The sequence below is a fragment of the Haliotis cracherodii genome, unplaced genomic scaffold (genome assembly GCF_022045235.1).
Source record: "Haliotis cracherodii isolate W230 unplaced genomic scaffold, xgHalCrac1.p SCAF_5, whole genome shotgun sequence".
Lineage (NCBI taxonomy): Eukaryota > Metazoa > Mollusca > Gastropoda > Lepetellida > Haliotidae > Haliotis > Haliotis cracherodii.
Window position 1 is genome coordinate 40423590 of NW_027266308.1, and position 17573 is coordinate 40441162.

The 17573-nt window shown below is 41.5% G+C and overlaps 1 protein-coding gene across 1 annotated transcript; it reads right to left on the bottom strand.

Annotated features, from left to right (window-relative positions):
• Positions 1-616: 616 nt before the first annotated feature.
• LOC139443293 (uncharacterized) lies at positions 617-9457 on the bottom strand. Its single transcript, XM_071224268.1, has 5 exons — positions 9377-9457; positions 6568-6701; positions 5894-5974; positions 2644-2816; positions 617-2056 (listed from the first exon to the last, which is right to left on the bottom strand). The coding sequence occupies exons 2-5, from the start codon at positions 6693-6695 to the stop codon at positions 1590-1592; spliced, it is 849 nt and encodes a 282-aa protein (XP_071080369.1). The 5' UTR covers positions 6696-6701; positions 9377-9457; the 3' UTR covers positions 617-1589.
• Between the last annotated feature and the right edge of the window lie 8116 nt (positions 9458-17573).

Sequence of the window (17573 nt, forward strand, 5' to 3'; positions counted from 1 at the left end):
GAACGACGCGTGGGTTCTTGAGCAAATCCCAAGCCAGCTTTCTAAAATTTGTTGGCTTCATAGTTCATTGCCACCTCGATTCGGAAATTCCGATCTAAACAAAAGAAAACCTAAACAGGAGACAAATATTCCTTCGATGGTACTCCATTTTGAGTGTAGATGTCATGGGTCTCAGAAAACATGTAGCATAAAATATCCACAAGGATATAATGGTGCAGCCTTTATTATGAATCTTCGTTTTCGAAGTTCGTTTTAGTTCGTTTTCTACATACAGAAATAAGATTTTCTTGTCAGAATGCTTCGCTCACTGATACAGAGAAAATATGAAAGTCTAACTGGCTGACGTAACTCCGAGACGAGGGAGTCATATTTGGTTAACGCCGCTTTTTGGCAGGGTCCCATACACATCGCGGCAGGGGAAATAAAAAAAGTGGTGACCATGTGTGGAATGGAACACACGCGCACACACACACACACACACACACACACACACACACACACACACACACACACGCACACGCGCGCGCGCGCCACATGAACCACATGAACCACAAGGCGGCCAGCGCACGTAACAACGTCTACATTACAATAATCTTGACTTTATTCATATGTGGTTTATATATTATAGATGTACATAGATTTCATGTTAATGATCTTACGCCAAAGACAGCTCTGTCAAAGTTTGTCTGACGAGCACGAGTTTACAGAATGAGGTGAGGACATGCACTCTGAAATCATCTCATGACATGGTGGTGATAACAGGCAATAAATAGACACTCTTCATCTTGGCCATGTTGGACACGACTGATGCTCATCCTGGGGCTGTGTTTCAATCAACATATTCTTAAAGGCACATGTTCAGCATAGGTGATCGTTCGCCATATGTCCAGCAAATGATAACGTAGCTATTGGACACAAACGGTTAAGGTTAAATAGTTGACCCAAAAAGTGCACCTGTTGAGAAGTACATACTGGGTCTTCAGAACATCAACGTTGAACACCATGGGCGGTATTTGTATATTTCTTTTGGCAAATGTGTAAAATATGCACGTATTGTTTGTCCAAATGCTTGCATCTGTAGCATCAGATTCATTTTAACGCTACCACGACCAGCACACTGTGTCTACGTCAAGCAGCATACTATACAATACAAAATTACATTTCTAGCGTTCTCTCATCATACGCTTTCATTCACACAAAAAAACAATTGAAGCACACCTTTTGACAATAGTGTTCTACACATGAATTCCGTGTCACTCGAACATGTGTATGTGGTGTAGAACGTTCACCTATTGGCAACATAATATTTTAAAACTGTCTCAATGTTTGTATTAATATCCAACCCTATCACTGAACGTGTGTTGCACCAAGTCATCTCTCCTCACATCCACCGACTCAGCAACGGTAACTCATGACTTCTTCAATACTTTTCAATAATCGTTATTCCCATAATCCCAATCCTCACAATCCACTTGATTTGACGCAACTTCCAACTGACATCTGCATTCCCCATCAAATGGGTCGTATTGGACACGACTGCCGCATCCGACCATCAATATGTGAAATATCCATATGTTCATACAAATGATTTATTTAGGGGCCTGTTGGGGAGGTTGGTGTCCGTGTTGTGGTGGTTGCTGTCCATGTTGAGGTTGTTGATATCCCTGGGGAGGTTGTTGGTGCCCCTGTGGAGGAGGTTGTTGGTATCCTTGTGGAGGAGGTTGTTGGTACCCTTGTGGAGGTGGTTGTTGGTATCCCTGAGGAGGTTGTTGGTACCCTTGTGGAGGAGGTTGTTGGTACCCTTGTGGAGGAGGTTGTTGGTATCCCTGAGGAGGTTGCTGGTATCCTTGTGGAGGAGGTTGTTGGTACCCCTGGGGCGGTTGTTGGTATCCTTGGGGAGGATGCTGATATCCTCCTTGATATCCTTGTTTCATCATCTCTTCCTGCTGTTGACGCATGCGATGTTCATCTCTCCTCCTAGCGAGGACATATTCTGGGTAACTAAGGTAACCGTTTCCATCTCGGTCATCGTCCCGGAGAACTTTATCAATGATTTCTGAAATAGTATAAACATAGATTTAGCGTATAATGTACACGTTTTGCCCCACCAAACCATGTATGTCAATTGTTCAGCAACACGGATTTCCAAGGATTTGCCTAAGCATCAAACCCAATCTTCAAATACATATAGACACCACAAAGTGATTAACAAATTAAATTCCGATCATGGTTTGCTCAAAGAAGACATGATAGACACGTTTTGCTTGACAACGGTATAATGATCTTTTCCAAAACTTCGCCTTTACAGTATTAAAGAAGTTGTTATTCATATATTGTTTCTACTTTGTCATCCGTCAATTTCTAAGTAATGCCTATCAAACAATTCAAGACAAGAACAGACTTTTGTCAGGATATCCAGTAACCATTGTTTTTAAATCCTAAGACATAATTATTTTTTTAGCATTGTTTTAACAGAATATTATGAAGAAATTAATCATAGGACAAATGTCGTTAGCGTTATGAGATAATAAAACACAATTCACCGAAGCAATTTAAGCACAACAGTTCCTGTAAGGAGCTGAGTAATATATCATATTACAGTGTACAATGTATTTCGTGGAGACAGAAGGTATAACAACCTACCAACATAGTTCTTGAACATGAGCTTGTGCCTGTCTTGCCTCATGGTCTCGACCTGCTCCTCCGTCTTGCCCTGGACTTCGTGAGGCTGGAGGTTGTTCGGCGGCAGCATGTGAGACAGAGCCTGTAGGATCTCCAGACCATCAAGCATCGTGTCGTTGTTCGTGTCATGGAGGCTGATGGGGAAAACGGCGGATGGTGAAGTGGAGCAATGTGATATGGGTGAGATGGGGCATGTTACAGGGAGGTCGAGATGGTGCATGTTACAGGGAGTCAAGATGGAGCATGTTACAGGGAAGTTGAGATGGTGCATGTTACAGGGAGGTCGAGATGGTGCGTGTTACAGGGAGGTCGAGATGGTGCATGTTACAGGGAGTCAAGATGGAGCATGTTACAGGGAAGTTGAGATGGTGCATGTTACAGGGAGGTCGAGATGGTGCATGCTACAGGGAGGTCGAGATGGTGCATGTTACAGGGAGTCGAGATGGTGCATGTTATAGGGAGGTCGAGATGGTGCATGTTATAGGGAGGTCGAGATGGTGCATGTTACAGGGAGGTCGAGATGGTGCATGTTATAGGGAGGTCGAGATGGTGCGTGTTACAGGGAGGTCGAGACGGTGCATGTTACAGGGAGGTCGAGATGGTGCATGTTACAGGGAGGTCGAGATGGTGCATGTTACAGGGAGGTCGAGATGGTGCGTGTTACAGGGAGGTCGCGATGGGGCATGTTACAGGGAGGGCGATATGGTGCGTGTTACAGGGAGAACGAGATGGTGCATGCTACAGGCTGGTCGAGTTGGTGCATGTTACAGGGAGGTCGCGATGGGGCATGTTACAAGGAGTCGAGATGGTGCATGTTACAGGGAGGTCGAGATGGTGCATGTTACAGGGAGGTCGCGATGGGGCATGTTACAAGGAGTCGAGATGGGGCATGTTACAGGGAGGTCGAGATGGTGCATGTTATAGGGAGGTCGCGATGGGGCATGTTACAGGGAGGTCGAGATGGGGCATGTTACAGGGAGGTCGAGATGGTACGTGTTACAGGGAGTCGAGATGGTGTGTGTTACAGGGAGGTCGAGATGGTGCATGTTACAGGGAGGTCGAGATGGTGCATGTTACAGGGAGGTCGAGATGGCGCATGTTACAGGGAGGTCGATATGGGGCATGTTACAGGGAGGTCGTGATGGGGCATGTTACAGGGAGGTCGAGATGGTGCATGTTACAGGGAGGTCGAGATGGTGCATGCTACAGGGAGGTCGAGATGGTGCATGTTACAGGGAGGTCGAGATGTGCATGTTACAGGGAGGTCGAGATGGTGCATGTTACAGGGAGGTCGAGATGGTGCATGCTACAGGGAGGTCGAGATGGTGCATGTTACAGGGAGGTCGAGATGGTGCATGTTACAGGGAGGTCGAGATGGTGCGTGTTACAGGGAGGTCGAGATGGGGCATGTTATAGGGAGGTCGAGATGGTGCATGCTACAGGGAGGTCGAGATGGTGCATGTTACAGGGAGGTCGAGATGGTGCATGCTACAGGGATGTCGAGATGGTGCATGTTACAGGGAGGTCGAGATGGTGCATGTTACAGGGAGGTCGAGATGGTGCGTGTTACAGGGAGGTCGAGATGGGGCATGTTACAGGGAGGTCGTGATGGGGCATGTTACAGGGAGGTCGAGATGGGTATGTTACAGGGAGGTCGAAATGGGGCATGTTACAGGGAGGTCGAGATGGTGCATGTTACAGGGAGGTCGAGATAGGGCATGTTACAGGGAGGTCGTGATGGGGCATGTTACAGGGAGGTCGAGATGGGTATGTTACAGGGAGGTCGAGATGGTGCATGTTACAGGAAGGTCGAGATTGGGCATATTACAGGGAGGTCGAGATGGGGCATGTTACAGGGAGGTCGTGATGGGGCATGTTACAGGGAGGTCGTGATGGGGCATGTTACAGGGAGGTCCAGGCATGAAAAGGTGAAAAACAAAGGTAGAATTGGATACGATTATGACCGAAGGTGAATCCGATATGAAGAAATGCGAAACATGTGAGGAGAAACGTCCATCCGAGGGTGAGAAATGATTTATCGTTCAGGAGAAATGTAATGCGATGAAGTTGGAACATGTTATTCCATAAAGATACATATGATACAGGCGAACCAGGAAATAAGACAGGTAAGGTACCTTACATATTATTACGGTAAGGACGTTTATGAATTATAACGGAAGGACGTTTATGATTACGGTAAGTCGAATGTTGTAAGACAGTGATTTTGCAAGAGATCAATGACATTATGACATTTTCATGATTTGACATTCTTTCACATCATTATAAAAATTATGTAATTTTAAAATAACTTCAAGGCATTTTCAAAGACAATCAGTCGATGTCCCCGAAAACGATAACTTTTGAAATCCGGTAAGATGCAGCATGCTAGTTAAAATGATTATATGTCTTGGACAATACAATAGGCGTTTTCTCCTAGACTTGATACCTTCACATGGTCATTATGTGTTGAATCAAGAGGTTTATTACCTTGACGATCCTCTATTAAATGACAGGGAATATATCTGTGGCTTATGTTTTGCCAAAAACAGAGTTCCAACATTCATAAACCCGAGAATTAGTTATAGGGTGGTTGTTATCGTGTCAGTCAATCGGAGTTTCCGGTGTAAATATAGCCGAGCCAGATTTCAGATCACATTGAATAATTTTATAGTCAATCAATATGGAGTGGTTTGTGAAACCTTTTCACCCAGCCCTGTTTTGAACAGTGACATAAGCATCTACAAGCTAATAATCTTGTTCCTTCTCTGACCGACGTAGATTTGGAACCATGTATTCAGTCCATATATAGTTAATAACCAGGTTACCTTTCATGACAATTCCCACACGATTATCTGTGGAATCACCACGAGGAATACTGATATGACGTCATTGTCCTTGACTGCAATGTTTGTTTGTTGTTTGTTTGTTGTTTGTTTGTTGTTTAACGCCGCACTCAGCAATATTCCAGCTATATGACGGCGGGCCGTAAAATATTCGAGTCCGGACAAGACAATCCAGTGATTGACATCATGAGCAACGATCTACGCAATTGGGATCGATGACATGCATCAACTAAGTCAGCGAGCCTGACCACCCGATCCCGTTAGTCGTCTTTAACGACAAGCATAGTCGCCTTTTACGGCAAGCATGGGTTGCTGAAGACCTATTCTACCCCGGAATCTTCACGGGTCTGACTGCAATGTGGACTTACCGGAAATAGTGGAACTCTAGTTCTTGTGGTGACATCTGTCTCTGTGTGTTCATCTCGTTCTGCATATGCTCCTTGATGTGTCTGTGAAGGAGAGGAAGAAGTGGGATCAGCCCTGCATGAATGGGAGTAAATAAACACTCATACTACACACACACTGAGTCTGTATAGCCGACCTCAGTACACTAAACAGATTTCCCCTTCAGGAGGATATCTACAGTAAACTACGGTTATAACGAACTCAAAGGGACCACTAATTTTAGTTCGTAATAACCGTAGTTCGTTATAAGCATATTAACAGCATATAAACACCAAATGGCCGGGACTATAAAATAAGTTCGTTATAACCGTCAGTTCGTTACAAGCGTGTTCGTTATAAACGTAGTTTACTGTAATGATATTATTTAAATTGGACCCAAATTTACTGATGGTTTAGACAAAACGTCGGAATCAGATGACAGTTGTTGGACAGAGTCCTCATCTCATTAAGTGGTACGGCTAAACCTTTCTTCCGAATAATGTTTGTCGTGTCAGAGATCCGTAAATATTATTATCTGTTATTTGTGTCTCGAAACGAGTAACGTTCGTCTTATTTTCATTTCATTTTTTTATATAAAGCTGTTAATTGCAATTCCGTAAAAAACAAAAAGTGTTTCTTTTAGTAAACAAAATCTTACTGTTCGTTTTTGCCGGCTTCGTGGAATCCCTCAACTGCCTGTGTTTCCGCATGATGGTGACCTTGGTGGGCACGACTGAAGGCCACGAGGGCAGAGGTGAAGGTCAGTACTATGTCACGGAGGTTCATCGTGACCTGAAAAAAACACCTTCACGTTTATCTTTTCAAAACTTAAATGTTCATTATTGCAGGACAATGAGAACACGCATTTGTTTGGTTAACCGGAATCCAACTTGGCGTTACATACACACGACGGAATGTCCCATCCATTTTCGCTTGGACAACGTTGTGTTGGTAAGAACATTAAACTCAATACCCGCCGATGCAGGGGATGATGTGGGATGTCACGTCAGTTATGACACCCATGTGACTAGCTGTATGCATGAGGCCGACATGAGGCCGGAACTTCTCCATAGCGAGAGCCTTGCTTTATGATCAATTACATTTGAATTATTCATTGAAGCCTCACCCCATGATAACTCAAGTGTAGCATATGCATGAGACTATTCTCCTGGAACTACTGTGGGGAAACTACAATCAGTGCCTGTACAATTTTAAGCAACTTCCAGCAGAATAGTAATTGTTCCTATGTCAGAGGAAATGTACAGTTCCTTCTTGTTCTGATCTAAGTAAAAAAACATAAATACAGTAATCCTGGGAACCTGTTTTCCTGGTGATTAATGTAAAAGTCTTCATATATACAACGGTAGATTACTCCAAATCTGTGATCCGTTAATACACCAAAATTGTTCATCTGGGTGATTTCAATGGGAAATGTGGCTACTATCAATCACCTGATTGTGGCTTTCCATAATAACCATAAAAAAAATATATCCCAAAGAACAATATAACTTAATCGGACTACAAGCGTGTATTGGGAACAAATCAGCATTGGTGAGCTGATTTTCACATCAGCTATTCAAACAGTTAGAGAAGAACATTAATGCACATCGTTAATAACAGCAGATGTCTTATTTGTAGACCTTCAGTTCAGTAAATAGTTGTCTTTAACCTGTTGTACACAAACGAAAATCACTAAAATACACTTGCTCTTACCAGTAGTATATCCTTATAAGTCCTGATTGTATGACAATAACAAACAGCTGATGTCCTCTCGTACTCCACAACACGATGTCATCTAATACAGACAACTGCAGTCCGACTCTTAAACTACCTGTCAACGGGAGCGATGTGTGGTCACTTCCTTCGCCAGTGTGCAGAGGGACAGGGAAGTAACGCACCTGCCCGAGGGTAGATGCGACAGACCCTTGAAACAAAGCTTGCCTTGACCCGAGAGGGACGTGTCGCCATAAAGTTAATCAGAGGGGGTTGCGTCATGTCCCCGGGGGTGGAGGTAATGTGATTGATTGTCCATGGTGCATTGTTTGTCTGTCATCAATCAAATTGTTTTGATTTGTTTATGGTGATATATCATTGTCAGTTTACTAAAACGTAGACAGGTATATGATGCATATTTAACAATGCTTTGACAAGAAGTAACTCCTGCTGTATCGTAGTAACGCAGTATCATGCATCGTCGTTATAAATGCAAACGTTGTTTACGTACACATATGCACATTTACATATGAAAACTGTCATAGATGCTACCTTGGTACAGAAGTAAATTAAATACACAAATTATTTTACATTATGTATGAATTCAAAACAAATATGTCTTAATGTATATCCTTCATCTAATGCAAAGGTCAGAATCAATTACCACTTCAAGCTTAAACGTTCAACATCAGATTTCATCGCTGTGTATATTTCAGTTGTAAATTACAGGGCACCTGTGTGTCAATCAAATCTCTACACTGTTGAATCAGTATGTTACATGCAGTTCACGCTGACATGACCCCCCAATGTGAAGCCGCATTCCCTAAACGACGATCATTGTCTTCTAGCGCTGTACATTGCTATCAATAATAAAGCCACGGCGATGGCGATAATGCTAATCCATAGCAACGGGGAAATCGATAACATTGTAAATATCACAGAGGTTTCCACTTGGTTCCTGACTCTACCGTAAAACCAACGGGGATCAGTTTGCTGTAACGCGTCAATTGCAAACAACCCCGTCGAGATCTTAAATTTAATTTGATTCAATATTTCATTTCCTGGATTTGGCTTGCTTTTGAACAATCGGAATGTGAACAACCTTGGTAACAAGGTGGCGATGTGCTGCTGCGTTCCTTGATGGACATTCCGACAGAGGAATGAAATAATATGCGATTGTTATATCCTAACATCTGTTTTCACAGACGTACCATGTGCAATATTAATTTTGCATGCACGTTTAAGACGTGTTGCAATACATTAACTGTATGGCAACTTATGGACTGATCAATACTTTAATAGTAAATATCCCAACACGTGTATGTTGCCTGTTTGGTATAGTGTTTTTGTGACTACCGAAATAAACTTGACATCAAAGCATGGCGTAAATAGACATATGGCTCGGAATAATAACTAAGTCCGGACTTTGAGACATCACGCTATAACCGCGTCTGTGGTATTAATGATATTGTATATAAATATTTTCAATTTGTTTTAGATCAGTGAAACATATATGCATGGCATACCGTAACACATACGTGTCACTTGTTACGCATCAGTGATTTCGCACGTCTCATCACCTCCCCTCCAACCATAAGCAGACGACACGACCTTAAGGCACAAGAAATTCATTACTTTTGCCACCGATTCCAAGCTATCATGCCACTTCCTGACAAACCCTTTCACTGGAAAGACAGAAAATATTCTCCCGAACAGAAAGGAATGTAAGAAAAGATCCCAGTGACTTCACCAACCTGTTATTTCGCCAAGACATGCACTGGAAGTAGAAGCTCCTCGTCCTGTCAAGATGCGACGGTAGTGAAATATTGCTTGCCCGAGGCTATAGCCTCGTTTTGAGTTGCCTCTCGCTGACTTCCGCTCCCACTCAAATAAACCGGCTCTCGCGCGCAAAAATCAATAAAACCTTTGAGTAACAGTACGCTTAATTAGTGCTGTCTGTGATGGAGTGGAGAGGAAAACACGAGCGGGGATGTTAAACACTGTACTGTGAGGTGTGATTCAGATAAACAAGCGAATAGTTGAAACATGTAACATCAGCCATGTTTTCTCATGGAGCTGTTCGAAATAAATATGACAATCGATTTTGTTGATTGTCTTGAAATACTAGCTGTAAAAAATATACATATTCCATTATACACTGCGATTAAATGTTAGCTGTGGGGTTTTGGTGGCAGCATGGGGGTGTATTCTGGAAATGTAGAAAACATGAAAGCACCAGGTCGACGAAATCATGCATTAGGAGTGACTTAACAAATCTTTCACGTATGCCATGAACTGATTGCATGACTTTGCATGAAATAGAAAAATAACATTAGTTGACTGATTGAAACAAATGTATTCATAACAATAACCAGTTGCAGAAACGGTAAAGTGATCTCTCTTGTCGGAAAGCATCAAGCGAACGTAACATCACATTTCAACCGCTGTATAATTCTTCAAAGTAGTAAGTAAAACGGAGTCCTCATAGAAGTAACTTTATTCTGTCCACGTTAAAACATGTTCGTGTTTCATTAGTTTTAGGTGAGGTGTTGTGTTGTTTCATGCTGTGACCGAATTCAGTATCAACAGAAAGACATGTATAATATATACACGGTGTGTTGTTGATGCTCGTTACAGTGTTGGTACATCGGTACAGATGCTGTAGTCATATTGACAGGAAACGATAACACCCACACACCAAATAAAACTAGCTAACTTCCAATGAGAGTATGGTTTTATACCGCTTTTTAGCAATATTCTAGCTTCACACATTATCCATGTTGGAAATCGAACCCGGGCTTTCGGCGTGACGTGCGAGCGCTTTGACGACTGGGCTACTCCTGCCTATTGTGCTTCATATAACATGGTGTTAATGTTAATATGTTATTAAAGAAAACAACATAGTTGGTCTTTCGTCTTTCAAAGTTTTAGACGACTGGGATACCCCTGCCTATTGTGCTTCATATAAAATGGTGTAAATGTTAATATGTTATTGAACAAAACAACACAGTTGGTCTTTCGTCTTTCAAAGTTTTATCATCACAAATCCATTGACAGAACCATACCTGGAAACAGGCTGTGAGCGACACGCTCTAAAAGAGGGGTTGTGTAACAACTCAATTAACAACGTCAATATCGGGTGTGGCCACCATTGCGTTGATACAGGCGAGGAAGCGGCGGTGCATTGAAGACACAAGATAATTGAAAACAGCCCGAGGGATGTTGTTCCAAATGTCAACCAAAGATTGGCACAAGTGAGCAAGCGTTACTGCTTGGTTCTGGTCCTGTCGTATGCGTCTATCAATCTCATCCCAGACATGTTCTTTAGGGTGAAGGTCTGCAGAAACAGACGGCCATGTCAGTAAAGCAATGTTTTGTTGCCTCATAAAGTATGGGTGGGATCTATCCTGCATTTGCATAATTGTCCGACCTGTTAATATGGCCGTTTGGTATCAATTCCGTAGGCGCACCAACCGAATATGGTTGTCTTGTTGACAGTACGCCACACGTGGACGACCGGCTCATGGCAAGTCATGTGTGTTGCCCTGCTGTAGATAACTTATCAAAAATAATAATTGTATTGCAACTTCGTTTTGCGCCATCCTTGCTTGTAGCATACCCACGGCGCGTGAACGTTGATTTCCAGCAAGCCGTGGCATTGCGAACACAGTTACATTCCATTTTTCCATCTATTTTATTTTGCATAAGACAACGATGATCGTGTGTAATAAAGTTTTCGATATTTGCACATACATTTGCATTTTGGCGATTCTCAATTCTGACTGGTCCATGGAAGCGATATGACGTCACAGTGCTTCATTGTTAAATGAAATAAGATATGACATCATCCATTGTACAAATATTGATATATTACGCCACAAACTGTCTACATTACGTCATCTAAACAATGGACTGCCTTCAGAGAAGTTTCTCCGTATGTTTGACATTTCACACGGTTTTTCTTCATTTTCTCCCTTAAGCTGTTAATGAGTAACGTGTATAATGACTAACGAGCTACGAGGAAATCGGTTTATCTGTCCCGAATGAATGGTTAAATCATTTAAGTATCTTGAACTACCTGTAACCAACATCGGTATTAGTGTCAACACCACAAATGTATGTTAACCAGGGTGTGATTGTGTGTTTGTTCGTTTGTTTCTTTCTTTCTTTCTTTATAACATCGCGCTCAGCAATATTCGAGCTATATGGTGAATCTCACCCAAGTGTCTTTTCATATCAAATATATCTACACGAGTCGATAACAATTTAAAAGTTCTTAACTTTTACCGACAAGTGTTGATATATTTAATATTTAAAGACACAAGGGTGAGATTCTATTTATCAACCAACATCATTCTTCCAACTCTTTCAGTTTGTAGACAGTAGTATGCAGTGTCTTAAGTGTAAACAAGTACTGCTAACAGCTTCAGTAGCAGAGCCATTAGTCATGTCAATTCATTGTGACGTCATGTTAACAATGATGTCACAATGTTCTGCAAAGCATTGTGGTGCAATTTCACTGCAGCGATATCTACAATGTAGATATAGCTTAATCTCACCCAAGCGACATCTCCTGTGGGAGCCAGTTTGGGATGATAAATGACGGCGACTGTAAATAACCGAGTCTTGATCCGACAATCCAGTGAGCATCGATCCACGCAACTACGATGACATGCATCAACCAAGTCAGCGCCCTGGCGACCTGATCCCGTTAGTCGCCTCTTTAGATAAACATGGGTTGCTGAAGACCTATTCCAACCAGGATCTTCACAGGTGAAGATTGTGTGATTGCGTGACAAGACAGCCCATTCTAATACTTAAAACAACAACTTTCCCTTTGACAATACATGTTAGTCAGGTAAACAAAACAGGAAGAGGGATTTACATTTCAAATGATACTATCACATGTGGTTAGGTAGTGAAATTGACCTCACCTTATGTTCTCAATGGGGAGGGGCGGGGGGGTCGAAATCAGTTCTTGTACCCGACGATATACTACTGTCCACACATAAGCTGGACACCCCCAACGGTACAAACGTGTTGCAGATGTATTAGGAGATGAAAACAATAAGAACCCTATGAAGTATATGAAATCAGTGTGTATGGAAACGTGTATATAAACGAGGGACACAGTGTATAGTCGTGTAGGTTGCTTTCAGTGAGATTATATTACTAAATGTGGCTAGTCCATTTTGTGTACATCTATCCTTTGTAACAGAGGTGCGAACATGACGACCCGTCAACACTCGAACATTTTGCACTGTAACATAAAAAAACAGTCAAAGAAACCATTACGCGCAGGTAGCCCATGCTTGCTGTGAAAGGCGACTACGCGTGTCGTAAGAGGCGACTAACGGGATCGGGTGATCAGGTTTGCTGACTTGGTTGATGCATGTCATTGTATCCCAATTGCGTGAATCAATCACTGGATGGTCTTGTCCAGTCTCGATTATTTACAGACCGCCGTCATATAGCTGGAATATTGCCGAGTGCGGCGTTAAACAACAAACAAACAAACTTCTCTCAGGTCACCTTTTCTCAGATCGGCAGTTTGTCGCAAGGCGATTAATTGAAAGAAGCGTCGTACAATCTGTTAAAATCTGTTAACGGTGTCACGCTGCACCTTAAAAATATGTCTACATACGGGCGGGTGAAACTGACGCTAGGATAGGGTTTCAGCCATGCCTCAGTCAGATGCTTATAATGTTGCATGTAAGACATTATTTCTACGTCTCACAAGGTGAAGCAAAGTGTTTCAAATGCCACACAAAAATTCTTTTCTGTTCTACTTATCAGTGTGTACATCGGTCCTTCACAGCTGATCGCCATGTACAAGATATACTCCAATCCACCAAAGATTTTCGCCGTGTTCAAGATATACAGCCATCCTTCATCCTTCATCCTTTTCTCATGTCATGTACATTGTCAGCGGTGTAGCGCTTTGACCATCACCACTTGGTGGTCCAAACCATCACGGACGGTGGTCCAGATCATCACGGACGGTGGTCAGTGGAGTATATCATTAATATGTTTAATTGTTGTTGCACCCAACAAGGAAACTGAATATCATGGATAGATAATAGCGTTACATACACAACAAGATTTAAAAGCTCAAACGATTTTTAACGTTATTAACAGGTTCGGAGATGCGAGACCGGCATATTCTCTGAAGCAGTTATAAAATCTCCATGTTTACTGAATCTTAGCAGAAACTCTGCAGGGTACAGAGAGGATGATACTGTACATAACTTCTGAAGGAATTATGAGAATGGAACACAGGGATTCGAACACTGACGAGCGAACACATGATTACTTGCCTATCGGCCGCCGACTAAATTTCATCTGTTAAATAGTATGAAAACGAGTTTTATGCCAGATAAATAGGAATTAATTATCTCTTCTTTGGGTTTCTCCCTCCTCGTCCTAAGACATCACACCCAAATTAAAATGCGACGAAACAATTAAAAATGCATTTGGTGAACATTTTCTAATCAGAGACTTGTTCCCAAGAACCTTATTACCAATAAGGCTTTAAGAATTAGCTGTCAACAGCTTACTGTTAAATACCCCAGATTTTCCTAGATGGTGGGAAATCGGAATTACAAATATATAATTTGTTGTGCCCTAATGTGATTAGTTTGTGCAGATATTTCTTTAAAACTGTTGGACATTATACCGATATAAGGCAGTGCAAGGGTGGAACCAAGATGTGACGATTTGCAGGAATTTGCATCATAAACGCTTCAAAAGAACAACATATCCAGGATATGAATAACAACTCGTTTGACGGCGAAACAGCTGATTACGGGTACTGGTTATGTGTGAGTATGTAAACAAGGAAATAGTGTTCCTATATACGTAGCATTAATTAATGTTCACAACACGGACAACCGCAGTTGCCGGAATACTGCAAACTTCAAGTCCAAACATAAATATTATAAAAGTAGCAAATACATCACCATCGAACAACCATTTATGATTTGTTTCACTTTAAGCCACCATCATCAAACATGGGTGTTCAAATTCCCGTTAGTTCAAATGAAAAGACACTGCGGTGTTGCGAATATATTGAGTACGGTGGCCCATGAGGGACATGGAGTCTGTTTTTCAATATTTTGATATTTCACTTACTGTTATCGTAACCTTTTGCAAATTAACACGATTTGTCATACAAACATGTTATAAATCACGTATAAAGAAGATATTTAATCGCTGAAAAGTGAAGCGAAAATGTCAAAAACTAAAATGAAAATGTCAAAAACAAAAACGAAAAGGTCAAAAACTAAAATGAAGTTTTAGTTTTTGACCTTTTCATTTTAGTTTTTGACATTTTCGTTTTTGTTTTTGACATTTTCATTTTAGTTTTTGACATTTTCGCTTCACATTTCAGCGATTCAATAGCTACTTGAAAGTTAATTTTCCACGTTTTCGGTTGTTTTTATACATGATTTATCACATATTTGTATGACAAATTGTGTTAATTTTTCAAAACGTTACGATAAAAGTAAGTGAAATGTCAAAATATTGAAAAACAGACTCCATGTCCCTTATGGGGCCACCGTAATTGAGAGAAGAAAACAATTAGGAACCCTTTTAAGTATATGAAATCACTGTGTATGTAAACGTGTATATAAACGAGGGACGAGTGTATAATCGTGTAGGTTGTTTTCAAATGAAAAGACATTACTTGTATGTCATTGTCAATAGTTATTGGGGGGTGGGGAGGGATAATCACCGGCCACCCTAAAAAACCTGAGCAATTATGGAATGAAGTTACAATATGACCTTAGTGTGTTTTCGGGGACAATTCAGCGAGTGAGTGAGTTGGTTTGGGGTCGACTGTGGCACAGTGGTCAGGTCATATCTAGGGATGTCAGTTTACCTTGGGGAGAAACCAACAGTGATAAACCCAGGCTGTTGCGTATACGGGCGCGAATATGAGATTTAAACCCATGACGAGGCGATCACGGCACCACAGATCGAGGCAACTCCGAATAGCGAATGTCTTTGACAACCTGCGTACCATTGTAATTGATAAATAAATACACCGATCGCGTCCGTTCACTCCCATAAATAACAGACCAGTATCTTAAGGACCTTACACTAGACGGTATGACGTCCATTCCCGCACGTCGTTTGAAAAACCAGATTAGTTTTGAAACTTTGAAGTTTTTAAACGATTAGATGATTTTCAAAAACCCTTACATCAATATCATTTGTTTAAGAACAAATAATGCCATTGTCATGACTTTGAATGACGTTTTCTGCTTTTTTACAAAGGCCAAGAGTAATACTGTCCTAAAAAAGTTTTGAAACAAATTAAACTTCGAGCTCAGACATGAGGTAATTTTGTGTACAAAAACATTAACCTTCCATTGATAGTAGATACAATCGTAGAACGTGTTCTGCACATCGCAACATTTGTGCTGGAAATTATATGATTGTGTATTTCACACTGGAGTCCGTAATCGAATCTATATGAATACTGATGCCTTTTTTGTCTTCCATGTCATTTTCGTGACTGAAAAAAATAAACAGGTAGAACTAACAAATGAAATCAAATTTTAGATTGTTCACATTGTCATTGCCACTGGGAATGAGATTAGGACGTAATCGTGCCTATACATACTTGGTATACAGACAGCGAACATCTACACAGCCAGGGCAAGGTTACCTGGAGAACAAAGACGTACCATTGTTTCGTGGTGTGGTCGTGAGTATTCTTTCATTTTTCTGAGATATTCATGAGAATGGTTGTACGAATGGGGGGGGGGGGGGGGGGGGGGGGGTGGTGGGTGAGGTAGGGGTGGGAGGTGGGGGTGCATCGCGTTGTAGTCAAAAGTCTCACATCCATATCGCTGTTGTGAATATATGGAAATTATTTCGTTAATGAATGTTGTTCTGTTCGAGTGTTGGGGGTGGTTGGGTCGTTCAGTGGTTAAAGCGTTCGCTCTCCATGCAAGGTCCGGGTAAGATTCTCAAACATGTATGTAGCCCAAGTTTTGGTTTCTCAAAATGAATTGTTGAATGTTACTAAACCCGGTGCAAAACCAATATTATTTTATTACTATGTATGACATTATAACGACGTCGTTGTAACAACTCCAGACCACTTACATACATAATCTAAGTTTCTAAACCTCTCATTACGTGTGCCCCCTATGAATTGTACAAGGGCGATAACGACTGGATATATGGTTAATCTGAAACAAAAGCAATTCGGTGAAACTGACGATGGAATACTGTTTCAGCCATGCCCCAGTCAGATGCTCATAAAGTTGCGTGTAAGACATTATTTCTACGTCTCACAAGGGAAAGCAAAATTTTTCAAGTACCTCTGACAGAAGGACTGCCCTTACAACGTTCAGAGTCACGACCCAGCCAGGGAACATTTCAAAATTTTGATGCCGAAAACAAAACTTGATTTTCGGACACTAAAAACACAGAAACCGTAGAAACATTGCAAGCTTATGAAAACCGCTCAAACACAGAGATGTCATCGATCCCAATTGCGTGGATCGATTCTCATTATATTAATCACTGGATTGTCTGGTCCAGACTCGATTATTTACAGACCGCCGTCATATAGCTGGAATATTGCTGAGTGCGGCGTAAAACAACAAACCAACCAACCAAATCAAACACAAGGAGGAGGATTTTTGAAAGTTTACAGGGTTGTTATAATGCTAGTATTTATTTAATCTCGCTGTATCTGCCATAGAGATGCTCTCTCTCTCTCTCTTGAAGCTCTAACTGAAAAAATATCTAATCTCGGTACAAAATCCCAGTGAAGTGCGTGTGACTACTTAATTAAAATAACCGTTACAGGCTACATTGATGGCGGGTCACTGTTAAACGCTGGGGTTACTGAAAGTCGCGATCCTACTGGTGGAGAGGGCCCGTTGTTCAGATTCTAATTCAGTTTGGGGGTTAACTTTTTCCAGGCAAAAC

Excerpts from the sequence above, each read along its gene's own strand:
- LOC139443293 (XM_071224268.1), bottom strand. The coding sequence starts at position 6,695 with ATGAACCTCCGTGACATAGTACTGACCTTCACCTCTGCCCTCGTGGCC. Across the intron at positions 5,975-6,567 it reads GAAGCCGGCAAAAACGAACA|ACACATCAAGGAGCATATGC; the intron begins GTAAGATTTTGT and ends TCTCCTTCACAG. Across the intron at positions 2,057-2,643 it reads CATGTTCAAGAACTATGTTG|AAATCATTGATAAAGTTCTC; the intron begins GTAGGTTGTTAT and ends ATACTATTTCAG.